This window comes from Orcinus orca, chromosome 15, assembly GCF_937001465.1.
Source record: "Orcinus orca chromosome 15, mOrcOrc1.1, whole genome shotgun sequence".
NCBI lineage: Eukaryota > Metazoa > Chordata > Mammalia > Artiodactyla > Delphinidae > Orcinus > Orcinus orca.
Genome location: NC_064573.1, coordinates 57906988 through 57924458, shown reverse-complemented (window position 1 = coordinate 57924458; position 17471 = coordinate 57906988). Strand labels below are relative to the sequence as shown.

The window sequence follows — 17471 nt, the reverse complement described above, 5'->3', positions numbered from 1 at the left end:
CAGGTAGACGGACGGAATGCCGGTCGCCCTCATAGGAATAGAAATCTTTCCAAGGTCAGCAGTCTTTTTTTACTTTAGCTTTCTAGGTATGCTTAAATGATATTCTAATCAAAAGCCATTGTTTTCTTTGGAATACTGAGCACCAGGATTCACATTTTGCTGGAGGAATATTCTAATTCTCTGTCTATGGTTTCCAAATGCATTATTTAACGTTAAATGCTGAATTGGAGTCAAGGATAAAATTGATTCTGTTTTCTTTGACACACATACTGCTACCATTTAGCATGTATATTCTGGATTTATTGACTTTTGTAAAGAGGGTTTTCATTTGTCTTTTAACAGTCAAGAACATCCCCTGGTCAAATTTGCAGAATGTAAAAGAATATGTCTTTGTAAATGACGTTTGTTAGACGTCTGTGTTTACTTTATTGTAGAAAATGACTCATTTTCTTGTCTATTCCTCTTGATCTTCTCTAGGACTCCTAGCAGTTATTGATGCATATAACACCAGCTACAAAGAAACCAAGCAAGGGGAAACTCCAGGAGCATCTTCTGACCTCAATCGTCTAGATAAGGATCCAATTTATGTGGGTGGATTACCTAGGTCAAGAGTTGTAAGGTATGATATCACATTGCAGAATTTTCATGTCCCTAATTACCAACTGCCTTAGTTTCCGTAACAAAGTTCCACAGACTGGGCAGCCTAAACAACAGAAATGTGTTCTCTCACAGTTCTGGAGGCTACAGTTCCAAAATCAGGTGTCAGCAGGGCCACTTCCTTCTGAGGATTGTGAGAAAGAATCTGTTCCATGCTTCTCTCTGAGCTTCTGGTAGCTTCAGGCATTGCTCAGCTTGTAGGTGGCATTCTTTATCTGTGTGGACACGCTGTCTTCCCTCTGTGTGTGTCTCTCAGTGTCCAAATTTCCCCTTTTTATAAAGATACCAGTCATACTGGATTAGGACCTACCGTACTGACCTCACCTTAACTTGATTACAGCTGTAAAGACCCTATTTTCAAATAAGGTCACATTCACAGGTACTGGGGGTTAGGATTTCAAAATCTTTTGGTTGGGGTGGGGAAACACCATTTAACCTATAATGTTCTGTTTTGATTAGTATGCCATATAATTGGGAAGTAAAGAAAGCCTTCTGCAATGGAACTTATGATTTTCTGTTTATTGCCTATAAAACATCTAAAAATTGTTACTGTGCAATATTTGGAGACCCACTTTCCATCACACGTCACTCTCCTGTCCAGACATTCTAGAGTGGTAGAATCTTTTTGGTGACAAAAAGAAAGGAATCATGCTTTCTGCAGACTTATCTGGATTCCCCTTTTGGTGATTAGAATGAATAATGTATGTGAAAGTTTAAAGACCAGCATCAGCAAGTTGGATTAAAGGTAGCAGAGGAGAGATGCACTGATTCTTGTTCTTGTTTAGCTTTGTGACTTTAATAATTTCATAAACTTTCTGTAGTTTACTGTCCTCAGTTTTGTAATTTTGGACTGGGGACAAAGTAAGCTCTAAGTTTCACACCATTATAAAAAAGGCATATACGGCCAACAGTCAAGGCAGCCTAGCTTCCAGGGAGTGGAATCACCAAATGTCCAAACCGAGTCACTCAGCCCCGTGGTTTTCAAATGTATATTTGTAGCAGTACCTCATCTTCAAGCCGGGTTCTTATACAGAAGTGCAGCCACTCCAGTTGCTATGGGTTGAGCAGCCCAGAATCCACTTCCTGACACACCCCCTTCTCTGCCAGAAATGTGTGAAAGTTCCAAGGAACATAGTTTACAACCACAGTCACCCACCTTCAGGGTCTTGGAAATAAATGTCCCAAAACTTCAGCGGAGTTGGTCGCTTGTCCCAGGTCTTACCCCTCTGCCAAGGCAGAGCCAGGACTGGAAGCCTCTCCCTTAATCCCTGATTACAGATGTCATTCCTAACACAGTGGCATTGGGGATGTTTCTGAGGTTACAAGCTGTGTTGTAATTCATTTGTTCTTTACCTAAATGGTACACAGCACAGACCCTGGAGAAAAGGACAGAGTCCCTTTACTAGGAAGACATCTCAAATCACAGACTTTCATGATAGATGGGTCTCGGGTATCATCGGGGCCAGTCTCCTCATTTACAATGGAAGAAACTGAGATTTGGAAAGGTTGAAATTTGCCCTAAATCATGTGGTTTCTTAATGGCCGACAGCTCATTGCATAGCACAGAGAAAAAGTGAGATATGACATGTAGCAAGAAGCCATGTTCCTGCACAGTTCTCCTGTCACTAGCTGATGCTTCAGGGTGTAACTGGGAGATGTTCAGTAGTCTCCATCATTTGGAAATGTTAGCCTGAGTACACTGAAGCTCACCTCACCCAGCAGAGTGGCGATTTCTGTTAATAAAAATATGGAATTGGCTTAGTATCAAAGAAATAAGGGTTCTGGATAATCCCAGACTTCACCAAATGCAGTTATTTCCTTCAGGAGGAAGTTCATGAATATGTGGTATGGACAAGAGCCGATGCTGTCTCTAACCGAGATCCTGGGAAATCACATTGCCCACACTTGCCCCCGTGGGAGGTGAATGTTTGCTCTACACGGAGACTGAATTGAAATCTAAGTGCTATAATTTCCTTATGGCAGTGCACTGTCTCTCTTATAATTAGCCTCTGTTTTAGTGAGTATATCTAAATGGTACTGACTATAATAGTTTCCCTTAAAATATTAAGCATGCTTTTATCTAGGTAGCCATCTAGGTAATCAGCCTCATAAATTCAATCCCTTTCTTTAGTCCTAAGGAGAGTACATGTTTGACCTGAATTCTCACCATCAGTAGTCTTGTTAGAGGGAGACCTAGACATTTATGAGAATGACACAAGGAAAGAGATCTTTCTTATTTGTAGGTCCATTTTTATTTCTTCTTTCAAAACTGGAGTTATAAAATCCAATTTTGTTGCTGTTGTTCTCTTGCCCTTCCCTACAGGAAAGGTGTCACCAGCAAAAGCTACGTGGGCTGTATCAAAAACCTGGAAATATCTAGATCGACCTTTGATTTACTCAGAAATTCCTACGGAGTGAGAAAAGGCTGTATACTGGAGGTGGGAAGTGTTTTATTAATATTGGGATGAGTTTCTATAAATGCCCACTGATTTACTAACATAATAAGGCAACAGGATCTAAACCAGGGGTGTGAACAGAAAAGAGGTGGTGGGGAAAACGGCAGCAGCCTCCAGGGTGGGAGGTTCAGCATGCGGGTGGGCCTCACGGTGCTTTCTCCTCTCCTTTGTGACCAGCCTGTCCGAAGCGTTAGCTTCTTGAGAGGCGGCTACGTTGAATTGCCACCCAAGTCCTTGTCACCAGATTCGGAATTGTTGGCAACATTTGCCACCAGGAACAGCAGCGGCATCATCCTGGCTGCCCTGGGCCAGCATGGGGAGAAGCAAGGTCACCGGCAGGCCCACAAGGTGAGTGGCTCAAAGGCTCTCAAGCCAGGAGCTCAGGAAGGAAATGACTTCAGGAAACACTGGATGGAAGATGACTTAGTCATAACATGTATTCTACAACATGTGTGCCTGGTTGTTAATGGGTGTGCGTTTTTAATAAGCAAAAGTGATTATTGCTGAATGTCTTTCCCTTACGAATCAGCGGTCTCTTTGTGTTGCATAATCCATCTTCCTTGTTTAGCCATTGAGAAGAAAGATCCTTGCTGTCTACCTAGGATTCTTATAGGATAGGTGATATTTACCTTTCCTCTGCTTGAACTTTATATATTATGTAATTTGAAGAGATTCACAGAATACTAATGTATTGTATTAATGAAGTAGAAGCCATGCAGCTACAATTCAGAGTACTGTTCTCTACTGTGCAAGGTATTTTATAGACATTGCTGTATAATTATTACAGCCACACTTCAGGGTGAATGCTGCTTCCTGTATTTTGCTGAGGGAGAAATGGATTCAGAGAGCCTGGCTAACCTGCACAAGATCACACACCCGTTATTTCAGAGCCTGACCTGGAACACCAGTCTGTAGACCCCAGATACCTCACAAGACACTGAGTGAAGGTCTGACAAGGACAGATTGGTTTATGGGCTCCGCCAATCTTTTTTCCTTTTTTTAAGTTGAGATGAAATTTACATAAAATAAAAGTAACCATTTTTAGGTGAAACAGTTAGTGGCACTTAGTGCTTTCATAATGTTGTGAGGCCACTTTCTCTATCAAGTTCCAAAACATCTTCATCACCCAAAAGAGAAGCCTATGCCTGTTAAGCAGTCACTCCCCATTCACCCCCTCCCCGAACCCTGGTAACCACCAGTCTTCTTTATCTAGGAATGAATTTACCTATTCTGTATATTTCATATAAGTGGACTCATATGAGTGATATTCTGTCTTTTACTTAGCATGCTTTCGAGGTCCATCCACATTGTAGCATGTATCAGCACGTCCTTCTTTTTCATGGCTGAATGGTATCCCACTGTATACAGAGCATAATTTATTAGTTCCTTGATGGACGTTTGGGGTTGTTTCTACCTTTTGACTATTGTGAATAATGCTGCTACGAACATCTGCATACAAGTATTTGTTAGAGTACCTGTTTTCAATTCTTTTGGGTATATACCTATGGGTGGAATTGCTGGGTCATATGGGAATTCTATGTTTAACTTCTTGAGGAACTATCAAACTGTTTTTCTCCACCAATCTTAATAGGACCTCTTATAAATCAAAGTTTGCTACTAAGTCAGCAAAAAGGAACGGTGTCATCCAGTGCTGGCAAGACCTTGTGAAACACTCCCATTCCAGTTCTGCTGGTGGACCTCTCTCATTGTGGCAAAAGAGTGTTAAGAGCTTTAAACATTTTCAAACCTTCAACTCTTTAATCCCACCTTTAGAAATCTTAGAAAAATTTCACAGGCAAAAAAAAAAACAGTTAAATGTTCATTACGTATGGTAATAAAAAGTTAGAAACTACCTACATTTTTAAAAAAGGAATAGATCCCACTGAGATTTCATCTCACACCTCTGAGAATGGCAACCATCAAAAAAGATAAGAGATGGGCTTCCCTGGTGGCGCAGTGGTTGAGAGTCCGCCTGCCAATGCAGGGGACACGGGTTTGTGCCCCGGTCCGGGAAGATCCCACATGCCACGGAGCGGCTGGGCCCGTGAGCCATGGCCACTGAGCCTGCATGTCCGGAGCCTGTGCTCCGCAACGGGAGAGGCCACAACAGTGAGAGGCCCGCGTACCGCAAAAACAAAAAAAAGAAAAGAGATAACAAGTGCTGGTGAGGATGTGGAAAAAAGGGAACCCTTGTGCACTGCTAGTGGGAATGTATAATATATTGGTACAGCCACTATGGAAAACAGTATGGGGCTTTCTCAAAAAATTAAAAATCAAACTCCCATATGATCCAGCAATTCCACTTCTGGGTATATATTTGAAGGAAATGAAATCACTACCTTGAAGAGATATCTATATCCTCTTGTTCATTGCAACATTATTTACTGTAGTCAAGACATGGAAACAAACTGAGTGTCTATCAGACGAATGGATAAAGACGTGGTGTGTGTATATGTATACATATTATCAATATCTATTTATTTATTTATACAGTGGAATATTATTCAGCCATAAAATAGGAGGAAATCCTACCATTGAAAACAACATGCATGAACCTTGAGGGCATTACGTTAAATGAAATAGGTCAAAGAGAGAAAGACAAATACTGTATGATCTCACTTATATGTGGAATCTTAAAAAAAACTCATAGAGACAGAACAGATTAGTGGTTACCAGAGGTAGGGGCAGGAGAGAAGTGGGTGAAGGGGGTCAAAGGTACAAACTTCAAGTTGTAAGATAAGTTCTGGGGATGTGATGTACAGCATGGTGACTATAGTGACAATATCATATTGCTAAGTTGAAAGTTGCTAAGAGTAGATCTTAAAAAGTTCTCACTACAAGAACAAATTTTGTAACTATATGAGGTGATCATTTACAGTATATTCAAATATCCAATGGTTCTGTTGTATACCTAAGACTAACACAATGGTATATGTCAATTATATCTCAATAAAATGGGAAAGGGAGAAACAGATCAATGACTTACAATGTAACTGTTTGTTAGTACATAATGTAGCAATAAATAATAAGTATGAAGACTGTAGAAATGGAAATCTTTGATATGGTTAGTGATAATAGCATAATACAGAATGTAAATTATGTCAGCAGAGGTTAGAAAGCAATATACAAAGTATAAAATAGTTGTTAGATGGTGATATTCTTAAGGAACTGCTTCCTTGGTGCCAATACTCCCACATTACCTTCATAAGATGATAATTCTTTAAATCCTATAGTAATGTCTTTTCTTTGGGAATTCTCTGTGTGACCTTCCCAGCCCTTCTTTTCCATCATGCTAATTGAAGGCCACATCGAAGTGCATGTTAATCCTGGGGATGGAACCAGCCTGAGAAGAGCTCTCCTGCATGCTCCCACGGGCACATATGGTGACGGTCAAGAGCATTCCATCTCCTTGATAAGGACCGGGAGGTATTTGCGTCACCTTACGAAGGCTCCCCAGTAGGAGGCCTGTATGCAGTGAAATGATTGGGATAATTAGTATGATGTCATTCAGAGTCTTTATAATTCCAAAATAATTCTAGAAGCTTGATAGAATACCTCTTTGGAAAACAATTTGATCTGCTTTGTAATAAGATATTTGCAGAATTTTCATAATTGAACATCCTTAAACCTGCCCTTTTCTGGGACCCGGCATAAAGTTTCTTTACACTGGAATAATTCTGTGTCAAATAGTGTTACAGTATTAGTAAATTCTAATAGTGAATGGTAAAATAGCAAATAGTAAATAGTAAAATGTAAACAGTGAAATAGTAAACAGTGTCATATCAACATTTCTATATAATTTCTCTCCAAAACTGTAGACCAAAAGTTTTAAAAAAAACACTGCACATTTTGTCACAGGTAAAGAAGTAAAAGATTCTCTCCAAAAAGCAATTGAACTGAATAATATTTAATCACATTCCATTCATTTTTGGAGAACGTTTACCTGTAAGTTTTATTATTCAAGATTCACTTTTTTATTCACACACATGTTAAATGTCATGTTAAAATGTATCTTCAAGGCACTTTTATAATTCAGTAAGAACTTGCTGGAATTAGATATTAAAATGGACAGTTATGTTTCATTATATTTGAAAACCTTTATTTTCTCCTTTAACCTTTTAGAATTATCACTGTCCAACTGGATGAGACAGCTCCTGTGGAAATGAAGCTGGGCCCATCAGCAGAAAGCAGGACAATAAGTGTGTCCAACCTGTACATAGGTGGTGTTCCAGAGGGCGAGGGGACACCCATGCTCAAGATGAGAAGCTCATTCCATGGCTGTATCCAAAACCTGATCTTTAACATGGAGTAAGTGTGACTGTGCTCTCAGCATGATTTTGCACTTCCTGATCTTTTAATGCCCAGCACTGACACTAACCTACAACGTAATTTTGCTGTTTGAGATGGCCCCAAATTCTACAAGTTCCCGAATAACAAGTGAATCCCGTGTTCTATAAACTCCGCCAAATGGCTTTATTAGACTAGAATGATGGAAAAATCTGGTCATCATGCATGAGAAAAAAAGAACCACTAAACATTAGTTCCATAGTACTGTCAACACACAGCAGAGGTCAAATACATTTTGGCATGCGCTTTTTTTTAGTATCTTTATTGGAGTATAATTGCTTTACAATGGTTTGTTAGTTTCTGCTTTATAACAAAGTGAATCAGCTATACATATACATATATCCCCATATCTCCACCCTCTTGCATCCCCCTCCCATCCTCCCTATCCCACCCCTCTAGGTGGTCACAAAGCACCAAGCTGATCTCCCTGTGCTATGTGACTGCTTCCCACTAGCTATCTGTTTTACATTTGGTAGTGTATATATGTCCATGCCACTCTCTCACTTTGTCACAGCTTACCCTTCCCCCTCCCCATGTCCTCAAGTCCATTCTCTACGTCTGTGTGTTTATTGCTGTCCTGCCCCTAGGTTCTTCAGAACCAATTTTTTTTTAAGATTCCATATTATGTGTTAGCATATGATATTTGTTTTTCTCTTTCTGACTTCACGCTGTATGACAGACTCTGGGTCCATCCACCTCACTACAAATAGCTCAATTTCGTATCTTTTTATGGCTGAGTAATATTCCATTGTATATATGTGCCACATCTTCTTTATCCATTCACCTGTCAGTGGACACTTCGGTTGCTTCCATGTCCTGGCTATTGTAAATAGTGCTGCAATGAACATTGGGGTACATGACTCTTTTTGAATTACGGTTTTCTCAGGATATATGCCCAGTAGTGGGATTGCTGGGTCATATGGTAGTTTTATTTTTAGTTTTTTAAGGAACCTCCATACTATTCTCCATAGTGGCTGTATCAGTTTACATTCCCACCAACAGTGCAAGAGGGTTCCCTTTTCTCCACACCCTCTCCAACATTTACTGTTTGTACATTTTTTGATGATGGCCATTCTGACTTGTGTGACCTCATTGTAGTTTTGATTTGCATTTCTCTAATGATTAGTGATGTTGAGCATCCTTTCATGTGTTTGTTGGCAATCTGTATATCTTCTTTGGAAAAGTGTCTACTTAGGTCTTCTGCCCATTTTTGGATTGGGTTGTTTGTTTTTTTGATATTGAGCTGCATGTACTGCTTGTAAATTTTGGAGATTAATCCTTTGTCAGTTGCTTCATTTGAAAATATTTTCTCCCATTCTGAGAGTTGTCTTTTCATCTTGTTTATGTTTGCCTCTGCTGTGCAAAAGCTCTTAAGTTTCACTAGGTCCCATTTGTTTATTTTTGTTTTTATTTCCTTTTCTCTAGGAGGTGGGTCAAAAAGGATCTTGCTGTGATTTATGTCATAGAGTGTTATGCCTATGTTTTCCTCTAAGGGTTTTATAGTGTCTGGCCTTACATTTAGGTCTATAATCGATTTTGAGTTTATTTTTGTGTATGGTGTTAGGGAGTGTTCTAATTTCATTCTTTTACATGTAGCTGTCCAGTTTTCCCAGCACCACTTATTGAAGAGGCTGTCTTTTCTCCATTGTATATTCTTGCCTCCTTTATCAAAGATAAAGTGACCATAGGTGCATGGGTTTATCTCTGTGCTTTCTATCCTGTTCCATTGATCTATATTTCTGTTTTTGTGCCAGTACCATACTGTCTTGATTACTGTAGCTTTGTAGTATACTCTGAAGTCAGGGAGCCTGATTCCTCCAGCTCCATTTTTCTTTCTCAAGATTGCTTTGGCTATTCGGGGTCTTTTGTGTTTCCATACAAATTGTGAAATTTTTTGTTCTAGTTCTGTGAAAAATGCCATTGGTAGTTTGATGGGGATTGCATTGAATCTGTAGATTGCTTTGGGTAGTAGAGTCATTTTCACAATGTTGATTCTACCAATCCAAGAACATGGTATATCTCTCCATCTGTTTGTATCATCTTTAATTTCTTCATCAGTGTCTTATAGTTTTCTGCATACAGGTCTTTCGTCTCCTTAGGTAGGTTTATTCCTAGGTATTTTATTCTTTTTGTTGCAGTGGTAAATGGGAGTGTTTCCTTAATTTCTCTTTCAGATTTTTCATCAATAGTGTATAGGAATGCTAGTTCTGTGCATTAATTTTGTATCCTAGTACTTTAGCAAATTCATTGATTAGCTCTAATAGTTTTCTGGTAGCATCTTTGGGATTCTCTATGTCACTGCAAACAGTGACAGCTTTACTTCTTCTTTTCCAATTTGGATTCCTTTTATTTGTTTTTCTTCTCTGATTTCTGTGGCTAAAACTGCCAAAACTATGTTGAATAATAATAGTGAGAGTGGACATCCTTGTCTTGTTCCCGATCTTAAAGGAAATGCTTTCAGTTTTTCACCATTGAGAACAATGTTGGCTGTGGGTTTGTCATATATGGCCTTTATTATGTTGAGGTAAGTTCCCTCAATGCCTACTTCCTGGAGGGTTTTTATCATAAATGGGTGTTGAATTTTGTCGAAAGCTTTCTCTGCATCTATTGAGATCATATGGTTTTTCTCCTTCAATTTGTTAATATGGTTTATCACATTGATTTGCATATATTGAAGAATCCCTGCCTTCCTGGGATAAACCCCACTTAATCATGGTGTATGATCCTTTTAATGTGCTCTGTTGGATTCTGTTTGCTAGTATTTTGTTGAGGATTTTTGCATCTTTGTTCATCAGTGATATTGGCCTGTAGTTTTCTTTTTTTGTAACATCTTTGTCTGGTTTTGGTATCAGGGTGATGGTGGCCTTGTAGAATGAGTCTGTGAGTGTTCCTTCCTCTGGTATATTTTGGAAGAGTTTGAGAAGGAGAGGTGTTAGCTCTTCTCTAAATGTTTGATAGAATTCGCCTGTGAAGCCATCTGGTCCTGGGCTTTTGTTTGTTGGAAGATTTTTAATCACAGTCTCAATTTCAGTGCTTGTGATTGGTCTGTTTATATTTTCTATTTCTTCCTGATTCAGTCTCAGAAGTTTGTGCTTTTCTAACAATTTGTCCATTTCTTCCAGGTTGTCCATTGTATCGGCATAGAGTTGCTTGTAGTAATCTCTCATGATCTTTTGTATTTCTGCAGTGTCAGTCGTTACTTCTTCTTTTTCATTTCTAATTCTATTGATTTGAATCTTCTCCCTTTTTTTCTTGATGAATCTCACTAATGGTTTTTCAATTTTTTTTATCTTCTCAAAGAACCAGCTTTTAGTTTTATTGATCTTTGCAATTGTTTCCTTCATTCCTTTCTCATTTATTTCTGATCTTTATGATTTCTTTCCTTCTGCTAACTTTGGGGTTTTTTTGTTCTTCTTTCTCTAATTGCTTTAGGTGTAAGGTTAGGTTGTTTATTTGAGATGTTTCTTGTTTCTTGAGGTAGGGTTGTATTACTGTAAACTTCCCCCTTAGAACTGCTTTTGCTGCATGCCATAGGTTTTGGGTTGTCATGTTTTCACTGTCATTTATTTCTAGGTATTTTTTGATTTCCTCTTTGATCTCTTCAGTGATCTCTTGGTTATTTAGTAGTGTATTGTTTAGCCTCCATGTGTCTGTATTTTTTTACAGATTTTTTTCCTGTAATTGATATCTAGTCTCATAGCATTGTAGTCAGAAAAGATACTTGATACGATTTCAATTTTCTTAAATTTACCAAGGCTTGATTTGTGACCCAAGATATGATCTATCCTGGAGAGTGTTCCATGAGCGCTAGAAAAAAATGTGTATTCTGTTGCTTTTGGATGGAATGTCCTATAAATATCAGTTAAGTCCATCTTGTTTAATGTATCATTTAAAGCTTGTGTTTCCTTATTTATTTTCATTTTGGATCATCTGTCCATTGGTGAAAGTGGGGTGTTAAAGTCCCCTACTATGAATGTGTTACTGTCGATTTCCCCTTTTATGGCTGTTAGTATTTGCCGTATGTATTGAGGTGCTCCTATGTTGGGTGCATAAATATTTACAATTGTTACATCTTCTTCTTGGATTGATCCCTTGATCATTATGTAGTGTCCTTCTTTGTTTCTTCTAATAGTCTTTATTTTAAAGTCCATTTTGTCTGATATGAGAATTGCTACTCCAGCTTACTTTTGATTTCCTTTTGCATGGAATATCTTTTCCATCCCCTTACTTTTCAGTCTGTATGTGTCCCTAGGTCTGAAGTGGGTCTCTTGTAGACAGCATATATACAGGTCTTGTTTTTGTATCTATTCAGCCAGTCTTTGTCTTTTGGCTGGAGCATTTAATCCATTTACATTTAAGGTAATTATCGATATGTATGTTCCTATTCCCATTTTCTTAATTGTTTTGGGTTTGTTATTGTAGGTCTTTCCCTTCTCTTGTGTTTCCTGCCTAGAGAAGTTCCTTTAGCATTTGTTGTAAAGCTGGTTTGGTGGTGCTAAACTCTCTCAGCTTTTGCTTGTCTGTAAAGATTTTAATTTCTCCATCAAATCTGAATGAGATCCTTGCTGGGTAGAGTAATCTTGGTTGCAGGTTTTTCTCCTTCATCACTTTAAATATGTCCTGCCAGTCCCTTCTGGCTTGCAGAGTTTCTGCTGAAAGATCAGCTGTTAACCTTATAGGGATTCCCTTGTATGTTATTTTATTGCTTTTCCCTTGCTGCTTTTAATATTTTTTCTTTGTATTTAATTTTTGCCAGTTTGATTAATATGTGTCTTGGCGTATTTCTCCTTGGATTTATCTTTGTATGGGACTCTCTGTGCTTCCTGGACTTGATTAACTATTTCCTTTCCCATATTAGGGAAGTTTTCAAGTATAATCTCTTCAAATATTTTCTCAGTCCCTTTCTTTTTCTCTTCTTCTTCTGGAACTCCTATAATTCGAATGTTGGTGCGTTTAATGTTGTCCCAGAGGTCTCTGAGACTGTCCTCAGTTCTTTTCATTGTTTCCTTATTCTGCTCTGCAGTAGTTATTTCCACTATTTATCTTCCAGGTCACTTATCTATTCTTCTGCCTCAGTTATTCTGCAATTGATTCCTTCTGGAGAATTTTTAATTTCATTTATTGCATTGTTCATCATTGCTTGCTTGCTCTTTAGTTCTTCTAGGTCCTTGTTGAACGTTCCTTGTATTTTCTCCATTCTGTTTCCAAGATTTTGGATCATCTTTACTATTGTTACTCTGAATTCTATTTCAGGTAGACTGTCTATTTCCTCTTCATTTGTTTGGTCTGGTGGGTTTTTACCTTGCTCCTTCATCTGTGTCTGTTTCTCTGTCTTCTCATTTTGCTTAACTTACTGTGTTTGGGGTCTCCTTTTTGCAGGCTGCAGGTTTGTAGTTCCCACTGTTTTTGGTGTCTGCCCACAGTGGCTAAGGTTGGTTCAGTGGGTTGTGTAGGCTTCCTGGTGGAGGCGAGTGGTGCCTGTGTTCTGGTGGATGAGGCTGGATTTTGTCTTTCTGGTGGGCAGGACTGCGTCCAGTGGTGTGTTTTGGGGTGTCTGTGACCTTATTATGATTTTAGGCAGCCTCTCTGCTAATGGGTGAGGTTGTGTTCCTGTCTTGCTAGTTGTTTGGCATAGTGTGTCCAGCACAGTAGCTTGCTGGTCGTTGAGTGGAGCTGGGTTTTAGCGTTGAGATGGAGATCTCTGGGAGAGGTTTTGCCGTTTGATATTACGTGGAGCCGGGAGGTCTCTGCTGGACCAATGTCCTGAACTCGGCTCCCCCTCCACAGAGGCACAGGCCTGACATGTGGCCAGAGCACCAAGATGCTGTTAGCCCCATGGCTCAGAAGAAAAGGGAGAAAAAAAGAAAGAATAAAATAAAGTTCTTAAAATAAAAATTTTTTAAATTATTAAAAATAAAAAAATTTAAAAGTAGTAAAAGAAAACAAACAAGAGAGCAACCAAACCAAGAAACAAATCCACCAATGATAGCAATTGCTAAAAACTAAAAGAAAAAAAAAAAAACAAAATGTACAGACAGAACCTTAGGACAAATGGTAAAAGCAAAGCTGTACAGACAAAATCACACAAAGAAGCATACACATACACACTCACAAAAAGAGAAAAAGGAGGGCTTCCCTGGTGGCGCAGTGGTTGAGAGTCCGCCTGCTGATGCAGGGGACACGGGTTCGTGCCCCGGTCCGGGAAGATCCCACATGCCGCAGAGCGGCTAGGCCCATGCGTGAGCCATGGCCGCTGAGCCTGCGCGTCCGGAGCCTGTGCTCCGCAACGGGAGAGGCCACAACAGTGAGAGGCCCACGTGCCACGAAAAAAAGAAAAAAGTAGAGGAAAAGGAAAAAAAAATATATCTATACATAAAAAAAAGAGAGCAACCAAATCAATTAACAAATATACCAACAATAATAAACTCTAATTACTAAACTAAGATAAACATAAAACCGGAAACAAATTAGATGCAGGAAGCAAACCCCAAGTCTACAGTTGCTCCCAAAGTCCACCGCCTCAATTTTGGGATGATTTGTTGTCTTTTCAGGTATTCCCGAGATGCAGGGTACATCAAGTTGATTGTGGAGATTTAATCCACTGCTCCTGAGGCTGCTGGGAGAGATTTCCCTTTCTCTTCTTTGTTCACACAGCTCCTGGGGTTCAGCTTTGGATTTGGCCCCGCCTCTGCGTGTAGGTCGCCTGAGGGTGTCAGTTCCCTGCCCAGACAGGACGGGGTTAAAGGAGCAGCTGATGTGGGGGCTCTGGCTCACTCGGCTGGGGGGAGTAGGGAGGGGTACGGATGCGGGGCGAGCCTGCAGCGGCAGAGGCCAGCGTAACATTGCAACAGCCTGAGGTACGCCGTGTGTTCTCCCGGGGAAGTTGTCCCTGGATCACGGGACCCTGATAGTGGTGGGCCGCACAGGCTCCTGGGAGGGGAGGTGTGGAGAGTGACCTTCTTGTTCCTGAAAGCCGTGAGACTGGGGACCTGAAAGGGCAGAAACATCTATGTACTACTGTTCACAGCCATGTCCTCAGAAAGTGCCAACAAAGGACGTGCAGACAGGGGACATGTTGTAGAGTAAAGGGACATATGACCAGGGTAGTTCACGACTTCCTGGCAAAGGGAAACTGTGAGAAAGAAGCCAGTGTTTCATGGAGGCTGCTGTGCAGCGCTGTGGGAGGCACAGCCAGCTTCTTGCCCTGAGGCAGCCCAGCCAAGGCTGCAGGAGCAGGTGACAGCATTTGAGCCGACTCCTGAGGGACACTCAGGAATGGCCAGGTGGACACAGGGGGGATGGGCTGCGGGGCGGGGGGACAGGGGGCTGCCATTTCAGGCAGAAGAATCAAACAAGACAATAGATAAGGGAGGTTATGTGGACTTCTAGTCAGTGTGGGAGACGGTCAGTTTGGTTACTCTAAGAGTATTATATTAATGTTTGTTTTTTAAAAAGTCAGGTTTATTGAGGTATAATTTAAATACAGCAAAATTAACTCTTTTAGGTGTACAGTTTGATGAGCTTTGACAAATACATAGTTATCTAACTACTACACATTTGATTGCCATCACCCCCAAAAAGTTTCCTTGTGCCCCTTTATAGTCAGTCATCTCCCACATGCTTAGTCCCTGACAGCTGCTAATGTCATTTCTGTCTCTATAGTTTTGCCTTTCAGAATTGTAGTGTGTAGATTTTTTAAAAACTAATTTATTTTTGGCTGCATTGGGTCTTTGTTGCTGCATGCGGGCTTTCTCTAGTTGTGGCAAGTGGGGGCTACTCTTCTGTGTGGTGCGTGGGCTTCTCCTTGCAGTGGCTTCTCTTGTTGCGGAGCATGGGCTCTAAGCGTTCGGGCTTCAGTAGTTGTGGCACGCGTATATTAATGTTTTTTAATGGATTTTAAGTGTTCAATAATCACATGACCTTGGTTCATGGGTTGGTTTGTATTATCTCCATTAATTTTGAAAACACTTTGTTTGTATCTAGACTTTTGGATTTCACTAGTGCCACTGGCTATGAACACGTGGACTTGGACTCCTGCTTGCTCTCAGAACGGCCAAAGCTGGCTCTCCACGGAGAGGACGGCGAACTCCTGCCAGAGCCCCAGCCTTTACCAAGTCCAGTAAGAAGGGCTTTCTTTAATTCTATGGTTCAGGTCCAGTCAGAAAAAAAGAGCACCACCCAGAGGACGTTAAAATGGGGACCTCATGATAAAGCCGCAGGAGCAGAGGGAAGAGCCGGGGCTGCCCAGGGAGCGAGTCTGAGCAGAGCGTCTCCCAGTGGGTTCTGGAGCACGAGGAGACAGGCCCTGCCAGGGAGACAGGAAGGAGGGAGAGACACGCGGCTTCTCCCATTCACACTCCAGCCTCCCAGCACTGCCTTCCATTGGCTGGATGAACCAGCTGGAAGCCACTTTCCAAAGGAATCTGGGAGAGTTACAGGGTCACCCCTGTGATGAGAAGCAGCAGGGCAAGCAGGATGGCTCTCTGAGAAAACAGCGTATCAGACATGGCAGAGTGTCCCGAGCTGCAAGCTCTAATGCTCGGGTGCGTCTTTTGGTTGCCACACAGCCAGCTCTGAGGCAGAGGCTTTATAAGGACTCAGTATCACTTTGGATTTAGTCAGAAACATGAAAATAAGTATTTATACAGGCCATCGTACGTATCATTGTTGCTTTAAAAAAAAAAGATTTGATTCATCTAGGAAAAGCCAGTTTGACCAAGTATTTTTAACAGCAGCCATTGTCAGTTTTCACTATTCTTTCCCTTTTCTGATTTCTCTACTTCCTTGGTTGAAAGTTTACCCTCTGATTTAGATGGCACAATCACACAAAAGCAGTACCGTGCAAGCAGGGCCCATCTTTGAGTTCAGGACAGTTGTCTTGGTAGCATCCGTCCACCAACCTGGAAAACTGAGTCTAAGGCCTCACTTGGTCCGGAGTCAGGGCACCTGCCCCTCAGGCCAGCTCCTCCTGGCTGCACCCGCTCCTGTCTGGGTGGAACTGGCTCAGCCTGTCACCTGTGGGCACTTACAGCTGCCCGGTGCTTGTGAGGCAGGTGCTCCTGTAACTGCTGACATCCTCAGGCCCTCCCCAGAGCAGGGGTTTCAGGGGCACAGGGGTGCAGAGCAAGGCCTTTGCCCCTTAGGCCTGATGAAAATTCATGGGAATTTAGGTCAACTTGAGTGGGGCTGAGGTGAAAAACAAAAACTCTAATTGCCTTCTCAGAGAGATAAAGGGATGTATAGTAAACTGTTCGAAGCAAAGAAGGTAAAATCGGTGCTGTGTGTTTGTGTTGCTGGTGCTCTGACACAGTTGCTTCTGAGATGTTTCCCTCGTGGAAAAACGCGTCAGTGTTAGTGGGGGTCCTGGTCGTGTGTGGCTGAGAACTATGTGCATGTCTTACAGGAATTGTGTGCCGTGGACAGAGCCCCGGAGTACGTCCCCAACGCCCGCCAGTTCGGCCTCGCAGGAGGCAGCCACTTGGTGCTGCCCTTTAATCAGCTGGCTGTCAGAAAGAGGTAGGCGTTGCTCTAATGTCCTCATGAGGTATCTCACTGCTAGATGAGTCCAGGACGTATTCTTCAGCAATGGGTCTTGAAGCTTCTTGTGTTTCACCATGGAGTGTTCAACTTGCCACCACAGGGCAGCAGTGAGAAGGCAAAGAGGGGAAGGCAGCCTCTGTGGACCTCAGATGCTTAAACGTGATTAAGTGGGGTGCTGTGGTTTGTCTTTACCCCATCTTGATGATGGCTGGTTGCTGCCTGTCTGTGTGTATGTAGGAAAGCATGTAGGTATCTAAATCCCCCTTCCTTCTGGAATCCCAGGTTCTCTGGATCTATCATCTGGCCTTTGAACCCCATTCTACAGTAAGCATTCACTAATCTGATGAAACTGCCTACCCAAACTTTCACTGTGCCCCCAAATTCCTGGTGCCACACCCACACCAGTCTGCACGTTCCCCCGGCCCTCACACATGCCTGTCCCAGGTACCCTTCTCCGTTCAGTGAAGCCAG

General features: G+C 41.4%; 2 protein-coding genes across 3 annotated transcripts in view; one reads left to right on the top strand and one right to left on the bottom strand.

Annotated features, from left to right (window-relative positions):
* LOC117203710 (collagen alpha-1(XII) chain-like) overlaps window positions 1-17471 on the bottom strand; it is a 79259-nt gene that overhangs the window by 15313 nt on the left and 46475 nt on the right. The window lies entirely within an intron of this gene.
* The window catches only part of LAMA1 (laminin subunit alpha 1), a 165748-nt gene that overhangs the window by 132362 nt on the left and 15915 nt on the right, over window positions 1-17471 (top strand). Inside the window, exons 51-57 of the mRNA XM_033439381.2 lie at window positions 478-619; window positions 2981-3095; window positions 3291-3461; window positions 6388-6539; window positions 7236-7421; window positions 15444-15579; window positions 16864-16976. Of these exons, the coding sequence (XP_033295272.1) occupies window positions 478-619; window positions 2981-3095; window positions 3291-3461; window positions 6388-6539; window positions 7236-7421; window positions 15444-15579; window positions 16864-16976 (1015 nt within the window). The remainder of the gene's footprint in view (window positions 1-477; window positions 620-2980; window positions 3096-3290; window positions 3462-6387; window positions 6540-7235; window positions 7422-15443; window positions 15580-16863; window positions 16977-17471) is intronic.